We start from the raw sequence: 21,038 nt of genomic DNA, 5'->3' as shown, positions 1-21,038 counted from the left end.
GTAATTTATGTCTTTTATATTGTAGAAAATATATTGATTGGAAATATATAATTATTTAAAATATTAAAAAGTTCTCTTAAGAAAGAAAAAAAATCTTTCTTCAATATATTTTTAATATTATCAAATATCAAACATATTTACTAGTCGTATTTACTAATCGTGTCATGTAATTAATTATTTAATCAAATTACGGCTAAATTTATTAATCGTAAAAGCTGTAATAAAATCAAATCGCCATGATATTAGACTCTGACAATAACAAATGACACTTAGATTAATTTTTTCAATAAAGGTGAAAATGAGATTCTAAAAATTCACGACACTTATCGGGAAATCTAGAGAAATGATCCTGCGGGAACAAACTGGAATAGACTGTTCGAAAAGAGTTACGTGAAGTTTCGGTCGCTCGATAACCGCCAGTGATATCGATCGATTAATTAATGTATGTATACAAAGCGCGTCGAGCCCCAAACGCTTTAAAAAAAGCCATCATCGACAACGCATGTATAACAGCGTGCGATGAATGGAACGGTTAAATCAACGAGCACCGTGTGGGCCAACGACCAGCCGCTTCCCGCGAGATAAAAGTACACGTTGCAAGATAAGCCCCGCGTCGGATTCATCCTGCCCAAGACGTGTGGGTGCTGCGCCGGAAGTGGATATGCCCTCCTTGCCCCCCTCCAGTAAAGTTCCCGCGACAATCGGCACGGCACTGACTCTCGCGAAATAGCAAAATCTAAATTTAACCCTTCTGTCCATCTTTTTTTAAAACGGAATAGAAAAGCGCTTCTTGCAAAGTTAATTTCCCACGATGTTTGTATTTTTTTTTTTTTAATTTATTTAGAGATTAATCTGTTTTATCTTACATTTTTTATTTGTTGAAATCTATTTTAGATTATTTTATATGTAGAAAAAATAAAATATACATAATATCCATATTTAAAAAGATAATATAAATTTTTCATCCCTTTTATCATCCCTTAATAATCGTGTATTTTAAACCTATTTTATATTAAAAAATTATATAAAAATTTTAAATTTATTAAGAAAGATTTATTAAGAAGATTATTAAGAAGATTATTAAGAAGATTTATTAAGAATTAATAATTTTTTTAATGTTAACGTAACGGAAGAGATTATATTTAGGTGCAATTTTCAAATAAATGTATATAATTGCATTATGTATTTGTAATTCATGTATAATATGATGAATGTTTTTCTATTTGCGGAGTATAATTCCATGCGGCGATACGAGATAGCTAAATCGTAAAATGTCAAACGACAGAGCATTAAAATGCCGTTCGGCGATAAAGAGAAAAGAGAAGGAGATAATGAATAGGTCAGGCGAACAGCAACCGCCTTCGCGAACAATGACGAATAGCGCGGTAGAAAAAAGCATCGCCTTATGAGTGTATTAAATAAAACATGCGGATAAAAACATTGATACACACTGAAATATCAAAGTGATTCAGAAGCAGGCAGGCGCGACACACCGGAAGTCACTGATTGTTCTGAAGGGTGGTGAACTTCTGTTAAGGGTCAATCGCCTTTTTGCCAATTAAATGTAGCCGACCCCGGACTAATTTCAATGGCAAAAATTTTGCGGATATAAATTTCATATTACTCGAGCTAATTGAGTTATACATATTAAATAAATTGCTAATAGAATGATTAAGAAATATTGTTAGATAATTTAATGTTTTGTTTCTTTCACTTGATAATATTAAATTAATTAGTATTTAATTATTAATTACAATAACTCTAATAAATAATCAATAATTATTTTATAATTTTTATTAAATATATGCACTTAATATATTAAATATTATGTAATGGCAATAAACAAAAGCGCTTCCGAAATCTTTTCTCTAAACAAAAATGACAATTCGCGATTATCAAATCTTGACTTATCCATTTGCAAACATCAAGATACAATAAAACTAAATAAATAAATTGATAATTAAATGGTATTTTATTCGATAGATCGTGAAGCAAATCATAAATGATAATTTCATCCTGATAGCTTTAAAATGAGATTGATATCCTTTAATCCGCACATACGAACGCGCGATGTAATACTTGCCGAACATTAATATTCTATGCAGCAGATAATGCTATCTTTAATTACGAATATATACATTAATATATGCTACATGCTGTATAGTACATGAAGACATCAATTTGATTTAATGAGCGAAATTATCGAAACGCAATCTGTTTCCCGGAAAATATGACGCCGCTCGTGAAAAAGGTAATTTAGTGATAAATCGAGAATTACGAGGTCATAAATGTCGCAAACGATAGATTCTAGTTATAAATTTCAGTTCATGAAACGGAAGAGAAAAATGGATTATAATTTAGCAAATATTTTATTCAATGGCAATTTCGCTCAAGCTACATACATTAATTTGAAATTAAAGAAAGTTCTCAAACAAAAATATGCACGTTTCATAATTCATATCCGTAAGCCATGTAATGCGAGATTTATTTTAATTATTTTAAAATTTCATTTTTCTTTAAAATAAATACAATTGCTCACGATCCTTTTATATTAAATAGAATTTTAATTATATTTAATTATATTTAATCAAAATAATTTTTTCATTTTTTTCAATATTAAGTATCTTGTTTACTTTGTAAGTTTTTCATAATTTTATTTAATTTAATAAAACATATATGTATTATGTAGAAAATTATATTTCTCAGCAAAAAAGCAAGAGAAATATCGGTCTCTCTTGATTTTATTTCTGAAGAAATTTTATTGAAAATTATTGCATTTCTTGTTGTTATTTTTAATAAAACTTTATCAAATAATTTTAATTTTTTCTTCATTTCTCAAATAAGCTTTACTTAGGCTGAAACCCTACTTAAGCAATCAGCTTGAAATAAAGCGGAAAAATTTTCTTTTCCTTGATCAATCGTAAAATCGCGGAAAATCGACCTATTTAAATGTAATTCCAAATAATTAATTTTATTATATTGTTTTAAGAAAACTTTTCCTATGTTAAATTAATCAGAAAATTTTATTAAATATTAAAACTTAATATTAAAATTATTCGTCAATATTTTCAAACGTAATTATACACACAAATGAATAATTTCCAATAACATTTCTTTTAAGATAATATTCTCTCTAAATTAATGAAAAAAAAGTCTCATTTCCATTCAATAAATTTACTCACCTATTATTGAAGTCGGTTGCACTGCTGCCAATACACCGTCGATCGTCCCATCAAAGAACCTCGAAGGTATCGTCCTCTTTATCGGGCGACGCAGTTGATTATCTTCTCCGATCTCACGAGAACAATTATTTCACGAAACGCACGACACTTCATATGACATTCGCAAGCGTTTCCGACATAACGTGCGATTCATCGTTGGCAGAAAGCGCGGGAACTGAGGCGATGACTATTTCCGCTCGCGATCTGAATTTCGCGGCGACGCGAAACTAACATGGCAGTCTTCGTCTATCGCATTCCTAACAATCACCATGACGCTTTTATCAACATCGTTATTATATGTACATTGTCAATTCGACACGATTCTTAAGCGCATATTCGCGAGACACAATGAACTTGACGAAACGAACGCGAGGCTGATAGGCGGCAAATGATCGGCAATCGGCGATCGATCTCGAGCGGCGTGAAACTTTTGTCGCGCCATCGGACACTTGGCGATCGCGATCGAACACGATCGATACTTACTTTCGGCACTCGCAAAATCGTTCGACGACCACACGTATTTCCGCGCGCGACGAAAATGCGACGCGAAAAACTATGAACTTCACACGCCGCGCGACTCCGAATCCAAATGTGCGGCGTAGCGCGCCGCGCGCCGGCTACAACTCGTGCGCAAGACGCATGCGCATAGAGTTGCCGCGATCATCACGCCGACGGCGACTCGCGTATTCCGTGATCTATGATCGCTTTTTACGACGCGACGCGCGAATCCGGGTTCACAGACACACATACACACATACACATACCGTCTGGAATTCTGAAAAAAATAAAGAACATAATATTTAAATAAAATGTAGTACAAAAATTTAAGAGAAATATATCAAAGATATAAAACACAATATATAATTGCTGAAAATAGAGAGCTTCTTCTAGCGTTCATTAATAAATAAATAACTATATATATATATATCCAAATATATATTTATCCAAATAAATCATTAAATACATATTTAAATAAATCTTCCGGATAGCAATTAAGAATCTACACTTAAAGACAACTTTATTTGAAAAACAACGATTTTTTTAATGAATACTTTTTTTCGTACTTCTACTTAATAACTTTTATTGTGTATTTATTAATGTATATGCAAAATTATTCTCGTTATAGCAACCATAACGATGCCATTATGATTTTGCGATACGCGAGAAACTTGCGATTTTAGAAATATTGACTTTGTGATCTTAATAATTAAATGAAGACAACAGGCGATACAATAAAAACATCTAGTGTACCAAGTTGATATACATATAACATATAAGACGCTTAAGCGAATATTAATTAAAAAACTGCTTACATTAAACGGCATTAAGATCCGTTGAAATGCTCGCAGGTCGGTCGCCGGACATTAACTGAAAATTTGAACAAGGAGCCGTATAGTCGATAAAGCAGATTTTTCATTTATCGACTAGTTATGGAAACGCGCGATGTGAATATGAAGACTGAGTCGAACTTTAAGAATTTGAATCGCCAAGATTTCTATATCAAGACATTCCTCTTTACTTAAATAAAAATCATTGAATGAAACGTAGGGAAATATATCCGCGTCGTAAGACAAATGATGAATAAAAACAGCTATATATTCGATGTTTATCCTTTGTGAGGAGCATAGACATAATAAATATAGAGATGGCACACTCGTTATTTTAACACTCGTATTGTAAGCTCTGTGCAGATAATGAAAAGAGGGCGCTTTATCTTTACCTCTCTTACGCTAGAGAGAAAAAAGAAACTAACATTATTGCTCGAAGCACCCTTTTTCTTTCTAAGAGAGCGACACTTATTTTTAATCAAGATAAAACGCAGTCCACATTTATTATACTTACGATAAGAATCTCCGGAGAGCGAGAAGATGTTGACCGAGAGAAGCATCGGAATCGAACTGGCTTGGTATGCGTACATTGTTGACATTTTTGAGCAAAAAGTCGACTTTGTTTACGTTCGGTTCGTAAGCGTAAAATAAATACGACGTACACGCGGACTAATACATCGATACGTTATAATAATATCAAAATAATTAGATGATATATATATATATATATATATATATATATATATATATATATATATATCATCTAATTAGGTAGATACATATAATTATATATAGTACCAGATACTTTTTATTTTGTCACGCACGTGCAAAGATATATTTATAAGATACAGAAATTTAAAAATTAATAACAAATGTTGGCTAAAAGAATATTTATATTTAATTTTTCGACAAAAAATTATTTAAAAATAATTAATTAATTATAGTTAGTTAATTAGTTAATTAGTTAATTGATTAATTAATTTTTATACTTGTGTGTGTGTGTGTGTGTATGTGTGTGCGTATTCATGTTTGATTAAAGATCTCACGAATTGGGAATTATATTTTTTCTGTTTTTTTCTCTTTCTTTCTCCTCTCTCTCTCTCTCTCTCTCTCTCTCTCTCTCTTTCGCTCTCTTTCTCTCTCAATGTCTCATCGTGTTTAATTTAAATAAAGAGAAATCTAAAAGACGATCAACTCGACGAATAACAATTACGTTTGCTTATATTTTAATTGTTTATTTTATTTTAATTTATAGTATAAACAAAAAGGAAAAGAATATTCAAGAGAAAAAAGGTGGATAAAACATTTGTTGCAAAATGCCGTCGACCGTCAAACTCCTGGCATCTTATCGGATGGTCGTTAACCCGAGTGCACTCGCCGTTTCCTTCTTTCCACTTTTCTTCTTCCTTTCCGCAATCGTCGAGATCGTCCATTGATAGTCCCTCAAGGCAGGTATTACTCCTTCGATGATGATGACAAATTGAGAATGATAAGTTACATTATGAGAATCATCGTAGTCGCGAGAAAGTAACATATGTTTCATTTTTTTATCGCATGACACACATGTATGTAGGAATTTTGTCTTAATTATAGATGTGTATATGTTTTTTGAATTCTTTGATTAAAATATTTAAACTTATGAGTTATTAAAATTATAATTATGAGATTCTGTTTCATAACAGTCAGTAATCAAACTTTTTCTTTCGTCAATGTATGTGAAATGGATGAAGAAATAATTAAATAATACGATAAAAGTGATAAAGGCTATTATTCCTATATACATTGGAAATCATATTATTGCAATTTATATTTTATTATTTTATTTATCTTAAAGTATTGTATTTTATATTATATTATTTTATTTGTCTTTTTCTTTCTAGCAATAAAGATAAGATCAAATCTTTTACCATAATAGATAGAAAACTTGCGAACGATAACAATGTCATTTATATACGATGATATAATTTAAAAAAAAAAGGCAAAGCACATATAGGAACATGTGATAGCATTAATCGCACGTGTAATGCGTGACAAACAACGTTTCACCTAAAATGAGGTGAAGATATGCGACAGATGTGCAAGTAGACACGCTTAACAATTTTCAAATTTAAAGGGAAACTAAATTCAAAGAAAGTAAATTCTAGTAGAGAGTTTATTTAAAATGTATGATTTGCAATTTATGTTCGCTTTCTAGTAAATTAGCATTTCTCTCCAAAAATTTAATTGCAACTGTGTACTCAGAACATATCATAAAAATGCACATAAAAACATATTAAAATTTATTTGATGACTTTCAGGATGTTCAATTTCTGATCTTAAATATAGCGATAAAATTATTTTTTAATAATTATTTAATATTGATAAGAAGAAAATAATAATAATGATAACCTGATTTATATACAAAATAATACTTCTGTTTTATATTTCATATTAATAAGATTTTGTATTCTTAAAGACTTATTTTTATTAATCTAAATTACTAGATTTTTTTTATTAACGCATTATTATCTTAACACAACAAATGCATTCTTCAGAAATATTTATATTATTTTAAATATTAAATGTGTAGGCAATTAATATCTAATGATACATAATATTTGCAGAACTTTAACATTTCTAATTTAAACATAAGTATATAAATTTATTTTAATAATTTATTTTTCATTAACTTTATTCTTTTATATGTATAGTAAATATTTGGAACATATAAAATATTTGGAAGATTTATAATTGGAAGGGCGCAACAACTGTTATAATTTCAATTCTTTTTCCTTTGCAAATACTTCTATGATGATAGCGTTCCGAATCTTTAATTACTTAAATAATCTTGTTTATCTGTACTCAGACCTCTTAAAAAAGACGACGTCGATGGGGAGAGCGAGAATACGAGGAAGCGAGGAGAGAAGAGCGAGATTTTCGGGTCGGCTTCCTGCGGGTCTCCGCTCCGCTCGAACAATAGAGCGGAGTAGTCACGCTCGGCGAGCCCGAGGCTCAGGCTCGAGTGTTGCACGCCGACAGTTCCCAGTCTCCGGGTTAACGCGCGGATTTGAACACTTGGTGCTTCTCGTTATGACTTAAGCGAAAGAGAAAAAATTTTATGTGCAATCGAAATTAATGACGACTGACGTGAGTACGACTACGACGATTAATTTCTAATTGGCGAAATAACTTTTTGTTTTCCTCAGTCTTTATAACATTAACTGTTGTATTAATTACATTAATATTACATAGATTTATTATCCATCTATTAATAAAATAATGCAATTCTAACTGTAGACGAAAGGAAAGAATTGTATTAAACTAAGATTGAAGGACATTAGTGCGAGTTAATGGAAGAGAGATTAGCAAAGTATTAATATTAGAATCAAGTAAATAAATATGAAATATAGTATAAAAAAAGAAGGAAGAAAAAAATAAAAACGTATTTATAAAACAAAAGTCAAGTGGAATTCCAAAGAAGAAGGCAGCGATAAGAGACAGTGATATAAGGAAAGAGAAAAAGAAAAAAGAATTGAATACGAAAGGTGGATCGTTCACGAGAAAAAAGAATTCTTTTTACATGGTTTTATTTTAAATATATAATTAAAATTGCTCAGATACATTGAGAGATGGCTGGAGCCGCTTCACTTTTCGGCAATTTTTCATCAGATACTGTGACCAGACTCACGATGGAGCGCGGCGACCGCTGCAAGGTTTGTTGCTCCTCTTTCAATAATATTACAATTTATTAATTGCGAAATATATAATGTGCTTAATTAAAAATTTAGATTATTAATAAAAATTCATAGTTTGATCGACAGATGTATATATTTACAATACATTCAGTCTGATAATTAATTACAATACATTCTTGATATCTATATGCATAGAAAACATTTGCACATTTGCGTTTTATTTATTTTTGCAACAATTATCTTTGACAAAATGTGATCCAATTAATGTAATCCATTAATTTTTTCATGTGATTAACGCTATATCAATAAATAATGATGGATCTTTTCACCATAATCATATCGATTTCGTATCTTTTCAGTGTAAGGACAAAAAGTACTTGACGATAAATTTGACTGATCTTAAATTACAATATTAAAAAGTATTAATAAATTTAGGGGAGTTGGTTATATTGAAAAAAAGTACAAAAATAATGAACTGATATGAGCATAAAAAGATTGATAACAATTTTTTTTTAAAAGATAAGAAGAGTAGATAATTGTTGAATGATAATTGTTATCTTTATCTATTTTTCTAATAGATATAAGTAGAATGTTTTGACACTTATTGTCTCTTCAGTTACAAATAATTGTTGAAACGTCTCCCTTATATCTTAAAGATATTTCAACGATTAATTATACGTATCTATCTACGTTCTTTAAAAAAATTTTTTGTAAGTATATTTTTATGTTTGTATTGGCCCATTAGTTTTGTATTTCTTTCTCAAACAATATTATTTTTATATCAAAATAACGATGTGCATTTGTTTAAATTATCTGCTCTTGAAAGAGCTTGGTCATTATGACTATTAATTGCAGATCGGTTTATATTTTGCATCGCGTCTCGTTTTAGTAATTTAAAGATGTCTCCCTGATGTCAGTGAACAATAAATTCCCAACGATTTGTCGGCAATTCGTTCTGAAATTTTGGCCGTAATTCCCGTGACCGGACGATACTTCATTTTCCAGACGCCGTCCAATGTAATTTCCTGCATGCCTTAAGCGCGGAAAATCGATCAACTCGTCTATCAATTATAACGGCATATTTATTTCAAATGTCCTATGAGCAATTTATCTTCGTAAAAATTAATAGATAAAAACAATAAAAAATATCTCGCATGATCTACATTTTGCTTTACTTTTTCAATTTATTTTATATATACGCAATAATTAAGTAATTTTAAGAGAATTGCGCCATAAGGTAATCTGACCTACCCTACAGTGATAGAATATTAGCATCGTTATATCATTACTGCTCCATTTTCATCTCTCGTAATTGTGTCTCTTACACTTCACCGCGCTCGAGGTATGAATATATCGGTCTTAATAAATTCAACCACGCGGCGGGTGTTACGAAAATGCGCATATGAGAGCACCCGTAGGATCATTTATTTTGAAGTCTTATATAGCTTTCGCGGATCAATAATCTTGCATATGAAGTTGAGTTTACGAATTATTTATGCTAGCACAAATCGAGAGAAATCGCAGGAAAAACGAGGCCGCGTTTAGAAATTTTATTGACAGCTAATGTAATAGATAATTAAATTCTATGAGAGAGAATTGGAATCAATTTTATATTTAGAATTTATACATTAGAAATTATTTATATTTAATGTGTTTTGTATAAAATTTAAATTATTACAATCGAAATATTTTAATTATTTTATAATTATATTGTACCTATATGCATTTTTATATTCTATTAATCACTATTACTAATTACACGACAAAAATTAAAAATCATTAATTTTAGCTTTCCTTTTTCATCAGAAATAATGAATGTTTCGCATAGCGCGTCTTTTGTTTGATTAAAGTAATTAATCATAAATAAAATGATTGACGTAAATTTCTTCGAAGAAAATCTCTCATGTGACAAAATTTTGAAGCAACGAAGGTGTCGAAATTGTGGTTCTCGGTGGCTGTATATTATTATCGGGTGTTAAAGTTCAGGTCTGAACAATGGTGTCTATTCAAGGAATTAGGGACACCAGTGCCGTAGATCTGTACATGCGACACGAGGAAACAATTTGATGCTTTGGGAAGGGAAGTCTGCTCTCGTAGGAGGGCACGGTGCCAGGAAGCCGATATTGCTGCGAACGAGACCCCGCGGAATGTGTGTGTATGTAGGGTGCGACAGGCTCATTGCCCGATAGTTAGCTTTCGTCGAAAGGTCATGCGAAACCAATCACCTGATCAGACAGATTCTTTCATTGAAAAAAAGACAAACTAATCTGAATAAGGACAATTTAAAGTCCTCTCTTTTTGACAACCATTAATTTTAGTTATGAAAAATAAATATTATTACGCTTGTTTGTCTCCAATATTGCGGTATTTACAAAGAGTTTTTGAATTATACGGTGAAATATTCTCACATACACATATACATACATACACACATATGAAATCTTTGAAAAAATTTCAATCAATTTGTCGTTAAAGCAAAAAATAAATTAAAATTTTCTTAACCTTTATTTTTTTCCATATTTCTGGATCTAACATCTGGATAAAACATTTTATGTGCAAATATTTTAATATTAATATAAGTTATTTATATAAGATATATTATTCTAAATATAGAAATTTATTTTAATATATTTAAAAATAATCTTACAGTTGCATATTCCAGATACTAAAGTTTTAAAAATTTAAAGAATTCTAGAAATTTGCATAGATATAAACTCTAAATCTAAACTCTTCAATTATATATTTTAAATCTCAAATCTCTTTCTTTTTGATTCTTTAATAACTAAATGAGTAATTTTAATTTATTTTTTTATATTTACGAGAGATATGCAACTGTTAATAACTACAAAATTTTTATAAGTTCTAGTTTAAAAAAAAAAAATTATAGTAACAAGAAATGCAATACGATTTCCTAAGCATAATTTATTATTGGGATAAACTATGAAACTTACGATTCGCTATCGAAGAGCACTTCTTAGAATCTCTTCAGATGAAAGAATAAATGCCAGAAGACCGGTCTTCCTCTCTTCGTGGGTGTGGAATAAAATTAAAAAAAAAAAAATATAAGCAATCACAGGAGACGGCTCACGAACAAGTTTATCCAATAAACATACCTTAAACAGAAAATGTAAATTGCTAAACAATTTGCGTATCTTATTGTTCTTTGATGCCTTAACGTTTTTAAATAATCCTCAAATAATCTTGAAAAAAAATATGACGTAAAAAATATAGTTAATGATCAAAGAAATTTAAAACACATTATTTTATATGTTAACATTATAGATAAATGTTTCACAAACAATAAATAATTTATTCTAGAAGTCAATAATAATATATAAAAGTGTATACATTAATAAATTAAATTTCAAATTTTTAATTAAACTTGATTTGCACAAAAAAATATTCTTTACTTAAAAATAACTGTTATTCAGCATATAAAGCAGATAAAAAAGATAGAACAGTTTTGATTATTTCAATTTTTATCGGTATTAAATATAATTGCATAATCATAAAATCATATATTCTCCTTATGTATTCGATTAGCGATATGTGTGTGATAACGTCATAAGAAGATCATTACCATATTTATTTAACATAATGTTTGATTTTCTGTGTCAATGGAAAGATAATATTATCTCAAAACGGCGCAAAAATGTAGAAATTACGAATTTCTTATCAGATGCGCGATTTCGCTGATTCCGTATCGGATATTTGATGCTATTGAATCAGTCGACTGCAGTCAGCTGCCGCGTTTAGTCGATTCAGATAATTGGTCATAGCATAAACGTAAGTGCAAACTGATTGTGAGTTATGATAATATATGCATGTAAATATCTTAATATTTACGAGAGCGATATTTTAAGATATTTTTGGAGAGAATCGTGTGATACTTACATGCAAATCATAACTATTCATTGTGAAGAAAGGGGGTCACAAGCATTCATCGTGACTATTCGTCATATCATCATAAAGAAATAGGCAATGAGAGATAACTGACACTTATATAGTGTTTGACACGGCGTAAGGTTAAACGATAAGCGTAAGGGTTATTCTTCCTGTTAAAAAAAAAATGTAAAAAAGAAATTATTTTGTCATCAGATCAGGCTTTGTGTATATACTTTCGCAATTACTGACAATTCTCATTTTTATTTATTATAGAAAATGATGCAATCCTGAAAACAACTGATTAATCGCAAGAATATTAATACATTTTTATTTATTATTTATTAATATTGTATTATATATATATATATATATATATATATATATATATATATATATATATATATATTGCATAACTTGTATAACAAAAGATTTTCAAGAGGTTTCAATTATTGTAAATTAATTGTGTCTTTTAGAGAAAGGTGCATTTTAAATTACAGATATATATATATATATATATATATATATATATATATATATATATCGATTTATTTATAATCTTGAGTGTAAATCTTAAAAACTTTTAATTATACGAATGCGGGTGCTGATTCGTTTATTCAGGAGGGCCGCAGAAGTATGTGGCATTTGATCTTACTATTAATCGGATCTGCGATGGCCGGCGAGTCAGGACCGGAATCGCCAACGGATTTTTTCGACACAACGATCAAGATCGAAGCGCCGTTGCCTTACGAAGAGGCATTTCCGACTCCGCTTCCTGGTCTGCTGTATCCTAGAGAAAGTGAATCTCGCGAGGTAAATGTTACATAACACGACATTACGCTGATCTTTTAACGCCGATCGAATCTACGAATCTGAGATAATCAACCTATGGTCTTACATTTCTACAAATCGAATTGTAATAACAAAAAAAACCGATTTAATGTTCACCGTGAAAGCTTTTAATATGTTTACGATCTCAAATTTAATTTATTTCGCTTATTAAATCTATGATTCTAAATATTTCTTAATTTTTATTAAAAAAATATTAATATAATAAAAATTAATAAACATATAGTAAGTTCAAAATTATTATCTATGTTGATGCATTTTTATATTGCTTTGATCATAAATTTCTGTATTTGATAAAATTTTTATATAAGAGCATTTTATTTATTTCTTCATATCTTTTCTCTTGCAGGTAAAATCGCTCGATGGATTATGGGATTTCGTGGTGTCGCCCGAAGGAGATGCGCTAAGGGGTTACAGGGAAGGATGGTACGCCTTAGATGATCTATCAAAGGTATCATAATTTAATGTGAGGTAATAATTAGCAATAATACACATACAAAAATTAGAATTAACTTAAATTTAAAAATATACAAATAAATAAATTTTTATAAGTGTTAGAAATTCTCCAATTTTTATTATAAGTTATATGTCAAATTTGTAAAAAATTAATTGAAAAGTAATTGAGAAAAACATGATCAAATCATAAATTAAAAAATTATACAATTAGAAAAAGGAGAACTGGAAGCTATTCAAATAATTTCTTTGGAATTGTATGGAATTGTAATAAAATCTTGCGTAAATTTTAAATTATTATTTATATTATTTTATGCATTTATTATTTAGCACGACTTCTTGACGCACTAATAAACGTTATGCTGAAATGTATCCTATATTTTCTATTTGCATTGCATGTCACGTTCTTTTATAATCTCGCATAATTGCACGTTGTCTAGTATTACTCCAATCATTAGATCTGTTCGTGCAAGATTTGAACGGCTTTGTAGGTAGGTGAAATGATGAAGATGCCGGTGCCCTCATCCTATAATGACATCACGACATCGCGGAATCTCAGGGACCACGTTGGCGCCGTATGGTATCAGAGGACATTTTTCGTGCCCTCATCTTGGCGAGATCAGCGGGTTTTCATCAGATTCGGCTCAGTCAACTACCTCGCCCAAGTGGTAAGCATCTTTTATCTCTAAATCAATGCAAAATGCGACAAATTGAGAAGTTTGAAAGCGTACATTCAAGTTAATTGCAAAGTATTGATGCCATTCATAAATAGTTTTGTACGCTTGCAATTAGTGGGTGAACGGCGTCTTGGTGACCAACCACGAAATGGGCCACCTGCCCTTCGAAGCGGAAATCTCGTCATATTTGACCTTCGGTGGCGAAAACCGCGTTACCGTCGCCGTAGATAATACCCTGTTGCAAACCAGCGTACCCCAAGGAAGAATCGTAGAGATGATTACTGACAACGGCACCGTGCACATGCAAACATATACCTTCGACTTCTTTAATTACGCAGGTATACACAGGTAAGATCGTACAATCAAAAATCGATTTCATTTATCTTCAACTCTTCATTTATAAACGATGTAACAAGTAAAAATTTTTTTTTTTAATCTAATTATTATTATTTCTTTTTGTTTTTAATTAATATTAAATTCATGCGAACACATTTCTGCTTTTCCTTTCAATATATTTATTTTTCCTAAATTTATCAAAAGAAATAGACAAATTAAAATAAATTGAGGAAGAACTTCGTATATCAAATTAAATCTCAAATCTTTGAAAAGAACTAATCTATTTTAAAAAATAGATCAGATTTGATCAACAATTATATCAGATAAATAAAAATACCCAACATGTATAATTGCATTGTCTTATTATTGTATTATGTACGAAGAGAGTTTTTCAAACTCTCTGAACCGACACGCGAATTTCACTCGCCACAAATAAATCTTTATCAAGGGCTTTGTGGAAAAACTAGAGAGAGAGCATTCCGATGCATTACGAGATAATCAAGGTCAAATTTCCGTTATTCGATAAAAATGGTCTCGGTTCTATAACGTAGAAAAATAAAAATGTACAATGTGATTATTTTAGTCACAGTACAATAATTTAACATAATTGCAGAGTAGTTACAGTGATTTATTCGAGTCCTAATTGATATAGAAATTTATAAATAAAGTATAGAAAGATTTTTATTTATAAAATGATTATAATATTTATATCTATGAAAATATTTTCAAATTTATTTTATAGTTAATTGATAATTAAATATATTTTATATTTTTTGTAATAATTAAATAAAATATTAGACTATTAAATGTTCATGTTTTATCAAATAATCCAAATTTAAAATAATTTCTCTCTCTCTCTCTCTCTCTATATATATATATATATATATATATATATATATATATATATATTGGTGTTTGAAATTCTGCATTTATTAAATCGAAATCAGTCAGACGTTAATTAAATTCATATTCAAAATAAAATAAATTTGATTCGGAATGTGTAAGTTTATAAACATATTTTGGGACATTTTGCAAAGATCCGTTTTACTGTACACTGCGCCGCGTGTCTACGTTGAAGACATCACAGTGAGGACGGGCTTGATCGGCGACGTAGGAATTGTCAAGTATATTATACAGCCAGCCGGATTACGCGAGGAAGAAATACCAATCTGCAGAGTCACCCTATACGACGCTGAGCAAGTTCTAGCCATCAAGGAGCCTATCTACGGCCTGTCCGGTACCATAAAGGTTCCGTTCGTCAAACTCTGGTGGCCCAGAGGCATGGAGTCTAAGCCGGGATATCTATATACTTTAGAGGTATTGTGATCTTTGATCATTTCACTATACAAAAATTTAAAAAATGTCAAAATTAAATAAATTCATTTTTTTATAGCGAAATCAATTTCAAATTTGTTAAAAATACGTTAATGAAAAGAAGAACTCTTTGTATAAGATATACATTTAAAATGTGTTATTTCAAGATCTTAAAATTTGTTAAAACGACGCGTCTCTTTTCAGGTGAGATTGTCAGTGGCGAATGTAACCAAGCCGGACATCTATCGATTGCCGATCGGCATCAGGACCCTGTTGTGGACCAACACAAGTCTCCTATTAAACGATCGACCGGTGTACATGCGTGGTTTCGGCAGACATGAGGATTCTGCCATCAGAGGACGTGGCTTTGATCTCGTCACTGCTGTCAGGGATCACGAATTGCTCAAATGGATCGGAGCCAATGCTTATAGGACCAGCCACTATCCTTACAGCGACGAGGTCCTCGACATGGCTGATAGGTTCAAAAATTTGTCTAGGATTACCTGATATCCCGAGAAATTTACGATGAATGTTTAATCTGTTGTTTTTCATATCTTAATCTTCTGTTTTACTCTTCTTCATTAAATTGTATTTTGTAAAGATTGGGTTTCCTCGTGATCGACGAGTGTCCTTCCGTCGACACAGAAAACTTTTCGCCGTCGTTGCTCTCACGCCACAAAGACTCGATTTCGGAGCTCATCCGCAGAGACAAAAATCGGCCCTCTGTGATCATGTGGTCTCTGGCCAATGAACCGAGGACTCAGCTGCCTCAGGCCGAGGAATATTTCAAGCAGATCGCACATCATGCCAAAGCAGTTGATTCCACTAGGCCGGTCACTATTGCTTTGGCTCGTGGAGTTCAGGTAATGTGATTAAAATAAACAAGTTAATAATTGTTTTTTAACTTGGACATCTGCAATATAAGAAAATCTTTCTTTGATATTTTTATTCTCTTGATATTTTTCTAATTTTCGATATTAAGCATTTTCACGTGTACCTACATCAAATTAAAATTATATGAGTGCAATTTCTTATATTTTGTATATGTAAGTTTATTTAATTTTATTACTTAAAAGCTTTTTTTCAGATTTAATCACAATTGTTTATGAGTTATAAATTATCAATAAATAGATATTGTAAATTGTAGGAAGATAAAGCTGGTCAGTTTCTCGATGTGATTAGTTTCAATCGTTACAACGCTTGGTATAGCAATGCCGGTAGAATGGACATGATCACCGACAGGGTTCATGGGGAAGCAGAGGCTTGGCATAGGAAATATAATAAGCCGGTACTTATGTCCGAATACGGAGCTGATACCATGCCGGGTCTGCATGAGGTAAAATTCATATATCACGAAAAAGAAAATATTTTATATATTTATGTATCATATTCATTTAAATAAAACAAAAAAAGTAAAAATATAGAAAAAAATAAAAAGAAAAGATTATTAACATAAAAAACCGTAGAGTAGAAAACAAAAGTAAAGCAAAATGACATAAGAGAAAATAAATTAAAAAATAGAAAATAATTGTCTATTTTATCTGTGAAAAAAACTTTTATTATTGTAGCATCATAATTATTTCTTTTATCTTATCTTTTAATTGCAGCTACCGGAATACGTATGGAGCGAGGAGTATCAGAAGGAGTTATTGTCCAAACACTTTGAAGCTTTTGATCGATTGCGACACGAAGGCTTTTTCATCGGCGAATTCATCTGGAACTTCGCCGATTTTCGCACAGCACAAAGTGAGTATCAAATAAAATAATTGTGTATACAGGTATACACACAGCGTTTATTAATTTAATAATATAATTTATTATTATAGTCTTTAATCCATCTTATAATTAATATTATATTGGGTCGTTCGGAAAGTAATTTTGTTTTTTAATTTTTTAAATTTTTTCGTTTTTTCTCTTTTTAAAAGAAAAAAAAAACGAAACAAAAAATTTAAAAACGAAATTACTTTCTGAACGACCCAATTGTTAAAAAAAAACAAATATATATTTAACTAATAGTTAAATATATTAATCTTTAATTTATAAGAAATATTAAAGATTAAAGTAAATTTTGGAAAAATATACTCACGAAACGGTTTTTATTAATTATGTCCGTCAATATTTTCATATTACAGCATATACCAGAGTGGGCGGCAATAAAAAGGGGATCTTTACGAGAGACAGGCAGCCAAAAATGGCAGCCCATCATGTTAGGAAAAGATATCATGCCCTCACAGTCGAACTGGACAGTGCGCAGATACCGGAGGATGTGGAGGATTATTATATTTCGTCCTATTATTCTTCACACTCAGAATTTTGACTAATTAGAAAAAAAAAATAAAAGCACAAGATTTTGGAGTATAGCTTTGCAAAAAGTCTTAATTGACTCTTGATGAAATAAAATCGTTTTTTTTTGTTTATTTTGTATGTTGATAGATAAGCGTTGCACCGATAACTTAACATATAGAATTATTCATCTAATATAATCTATCATAAAATTTCTCATTTCATAATAAAAATATAAATACTTTATCTATTTGTTTATGACTCTTTTATATAAAAAAGATATATAAAGAAATGGATACCATCTTCTGAGATGATACTTATTAAAATAAATCTAGAATGCATAAATCTTTATATATATATATATATATATATATATATATATATATATATATATATAACTATAAATATATATATATAACTATAAATATATAACTATAAATATATATATAACTATAAATATATATATAACTATAAATATATATATATATATATATATATATATACATATATATATATATATATATATATATATATATATATAACTGTGTACTTTTATTATATACATATTTTAAATAAAAAACAGAACCATGATTTTATATAACTCACATTATGAAAATATATTTACAGATACAAATAATACATTCTTTAATATAGCCTTACAGCCTTACTTATAGTAATACGCACCAGAAATCAACATGGCTTAACATCATCTGGTGGTTCCACAATTTTTAAACAGACATCAGCCATCTCCACAAATAAAGGCATCTTCATGGCTGATGCTATTGCCTCGGTAGGATTTTCACTATTAAGAACTGCCTTCATTATATTGCGCAAGTCGGAACGCTTGAGGCATTCTTTCAATTCCTTGCTATATTGCAATTGTTGCAATTTCTCCATAGGCACAGTATCTTCTGTTGGAAACTGGTAGTTCCGTTTAATCTCATGTTCCTTGGGTTCCTCAGGTAATTTGGGAGGCTCACAGATTTGATTCTTATGCTCCTTGCAACATGTTACAGAGCAGCTGAAATAGAAAAAAGTATAAATTGTAGTAATAATAGTTGTAATAATGTAATATAGTAGTTAATAATAAATTTAATAAACATTTATATACAATAAAAAGAAAATAAAAGAAATTTTTTAACCACTTTTTATGTTATAATAAATTAACATAAAGCTAGCATATATATTATTACTATAATTTTTCGATGCTTGCATTCAAAAGTATGCTAACTTTTAATAAATATAACGCAACATAGAAAACCTCAAGAGGATATAACCTCCTAAGATATCTCTATAGTTACACTCACTAAGGTTTTTTGCATATCGGACATTTGTAAGGTGCATCTTCCTTTTCGCAGATACAACATTTTTTATCTATCATAACTTAATCTGATTGTAATAAATAGACTGTTCAATTTATGAAAGTCGGAAAAAACACAAACACGTGTTGTCATAGACTTGTCACATGAGCACGTGACTCACAATCGCTCCATATAAATATGAGTGCGTTCTCAAATCCTATAGATAGAGTAGGTTCATTTAATTGACTAATCAGGAGAAAGAAATCTTTGCTCTTTTTATTCTGATTGGTCAACTAAACACTATTTTAACCTACAGACAGGATTTCTGAACGCACTCTATATGATGCCATCTACAGTTTGATGAAAGAAATAAATTCAAATTTCTCGAGTTTTTGTAGTTTTGAAGAGACAAGAAGATATGTAACACGTATAAAAGTTATCTCATTTCGGTTAAGTTTTGTTAATTACAGTGTTTACCAACAAGATTAAATAGGACCGGAATTTCAGTGAGTTTATTTATATCATTATTAAAATAGATTTATTGCTGGAGAGAGAATCGTGTTTATGTATCTTTTTTCACAAGATCAATTTATACTATCGAGATTAGAATTTTCCTTATATGTATTTTCCCTGTTTTCAACAATCTTCACAAATTGTCTCGTATAATATTAAAAATAATTTTAACAAATGTTTTTCATTAACTTTGTTGATTATTAAATATGAAAATAAATTTATTTTAGAAAAGTTTTAATTTTTACAAGATGTGTGAAAAATATTATTTTTTAATGAGCCAACTTTGAAGAAAAAAATCTTTCTTAACTTAATTTATTTTCTATTTTGTATATACAATAATTTTTTTTTAATCTATTCTGCAAAATCAAATCTAACTTGACTTAAAACTTGTAATAACAAAACACTTTAATCGAAGGTGCATTTTTTATGTCTATTAACAATTCATGAAAATCTAAGATGACTTTTGTGATTATAACGTCCGCGCGTATAACACCGGTGTAGTGTGATGAAAGTAGCGTTTGGAATTTGTGTTTGCGCAAATACGCTGTCAAAGAGAGAAATTACGGATTTCGAGGAGGAGGCGGAACTGGCCTGGATCTCTAAATGCGATCTCACGGCGCGTGATAGCGCTGTCGAATGGAAATTCGCATTCCTGCGGCAAGAGAGTACATACGTCACGCGTGCCGGACACGGTGCGTCAACCCAAGTGCGCAATTTCAACGTGATTTTATTTCACGTCACGCGAGAACCGAATCTCGCTTTAACTATTTTATTTCGTTCGTGAATTTCCGCTTTTAACGCTATACGCATCGATTTTCTTCTTTTTTTTTTTTAACCCGCGACGCAAATTATTTTATTTTCAAAAGTAAATTTTGGCAAAACAACTTTTTTTTATTTTATTTTTATTAGTTACAATAGAATTTTTTAATTCAAGTTCAATGCGAATTAAATATTTTTTGTTTTATGATCACAGTAATCAGGTTTTATTTTAAATTTTTCTTTTAACTTAAGCCAAATTAAAGTATGACTATATGTATGATGATTTTATGACTTCACGCAGTCTTTAATTTTAATACAATAAGAAATTAAACTGCGTATATCAGGAAGACAGGAAATAAAACATATACTATATCATAAAATCGAAGGACAAATAAAAGTTTATCTCTTTGAAATATCGAGTATCTGAAATCCATATCTAATTACGAAT

General features: G+C 30.1%; 3 protein-coding genes across 8 annotated transcripts in view; 1 reads left to right on the top strand and 2 right to left on the bottom strand.

The window, feature by feature from the left end:
* LOC126854687 (matrix metalloproteinase-2-like) overlaps window positions 1-3,795 on the bottom strand; it is a 165,416-nt gene extending 161,621 nt beyond the window's left edge. The window contains exon 1 of the mRNA XM_050601653.1: window positions 3,183-3,795. The gene's annotated coding sequence lies outside the window, so the exon portion shown is untranslated. The remainder of the gene's footprint in view (window positions 1-3,182) is intronic.
* A 3,721-nt stretch (window positions 3,796-7,516) lies between these two features.
* On the top strand, window positions 7,517-18,092 carry LOC126854685 (beta-glucuronidase). Of its 5 annotated transcripts, none has more exons than XM_050601646.1 (12): window positions 7,517-7,675; window positions 7,781-8,241; window positions 12,727-12,918; window positions 13,304-13,405; window positions 13,899-14,075; window positions 14,200-14,432; window positions 15,458-15,737; window positions 15,939-16,213; window positions 16,336-16,597; window positions 16,882-17,070; window positions 17,342-17,480; window positions 17,867-18,092. In XM_050601646.1, exons 2-12 carry the CDS (start codon window positions 8,158-8,160, stop codon window positions 18,049-18,051), a joined length of 2,118 nt encoding a protein of 705 aa, XP_050457603.1. In that variant the 5' UTR covers window positions 7,517-7,675; window positions 7,781-8,157; the 3' UTR covers window positions 18,052-18,092. The 5 variants fall into 5 exon arrangements, with proteins under 5 accessions (XP_050457603.1, XP_050457605.1, XP_050457604.1 ...); XM_050601648.1 differs by having other exon boundaries at window positions 7,521-7,675; window positions 8,146-8,241; XM_050601647.1 differs by having other exon boundaries at window positions 7,521-7,675; window positions 7,826-8,241.
* LOC126854730 (zinc finger HIT domain-containing protein 3) lies at window positions 16,503-19,524 on the bottom strand. 2 transcript variants are annotated; one of them, XM_050601733.1, is made up of 3 exons: window positions 19,325-19,524; window positions 18,702-19,038; window positions 16,503-16,647 (listed from the first exon to the last, which is right to left on the bottom strand). In XM_050601733.1, exons 1-2 carry the CDS (start codon window positions 19,396-19,398, stop codon window positions 18,708-18,710), a joined length of 405 nt encoding a protein of 134 aa, XP_050457690.1. In that variant the 5' UTR covers window positions 19,399-19,524; the 3' UTR covers window positions 16,503-16,647; window positions 18,702-18,707. The 2 variants fall into 2 exon arrangements, with proteins under 2 accessions (XP_050457690.1, XP_050457689.1); XM_050601732.1 differs by lacking the exon at window positions 16,503-16,647 and having other exon boundaries at window positions 18,609-19,038.
* Window positions 19,525-21,038: the final 1,514 nt, after the last annotated feature.

This window comes from Cataglyphis hispanica, chromosome 14, assembly GCF_021464435.1.
Source record: "Cataglyphis hispanica isolate Lineage 1 chromosome 14, ULB_Chis1_1.0, whole genome shotgun sequence".
In the NCBI taxonomy this organism is placed as follows: Eukaryota; Metazoa; Arthropoda; class Insecta; order Hymenoptera; family Formicidae; genus Cataglyphis; species Cataglyphis hispanica.
This window is presented reverse-complemented; position numbering and strand designations above follow the sequence as displayed.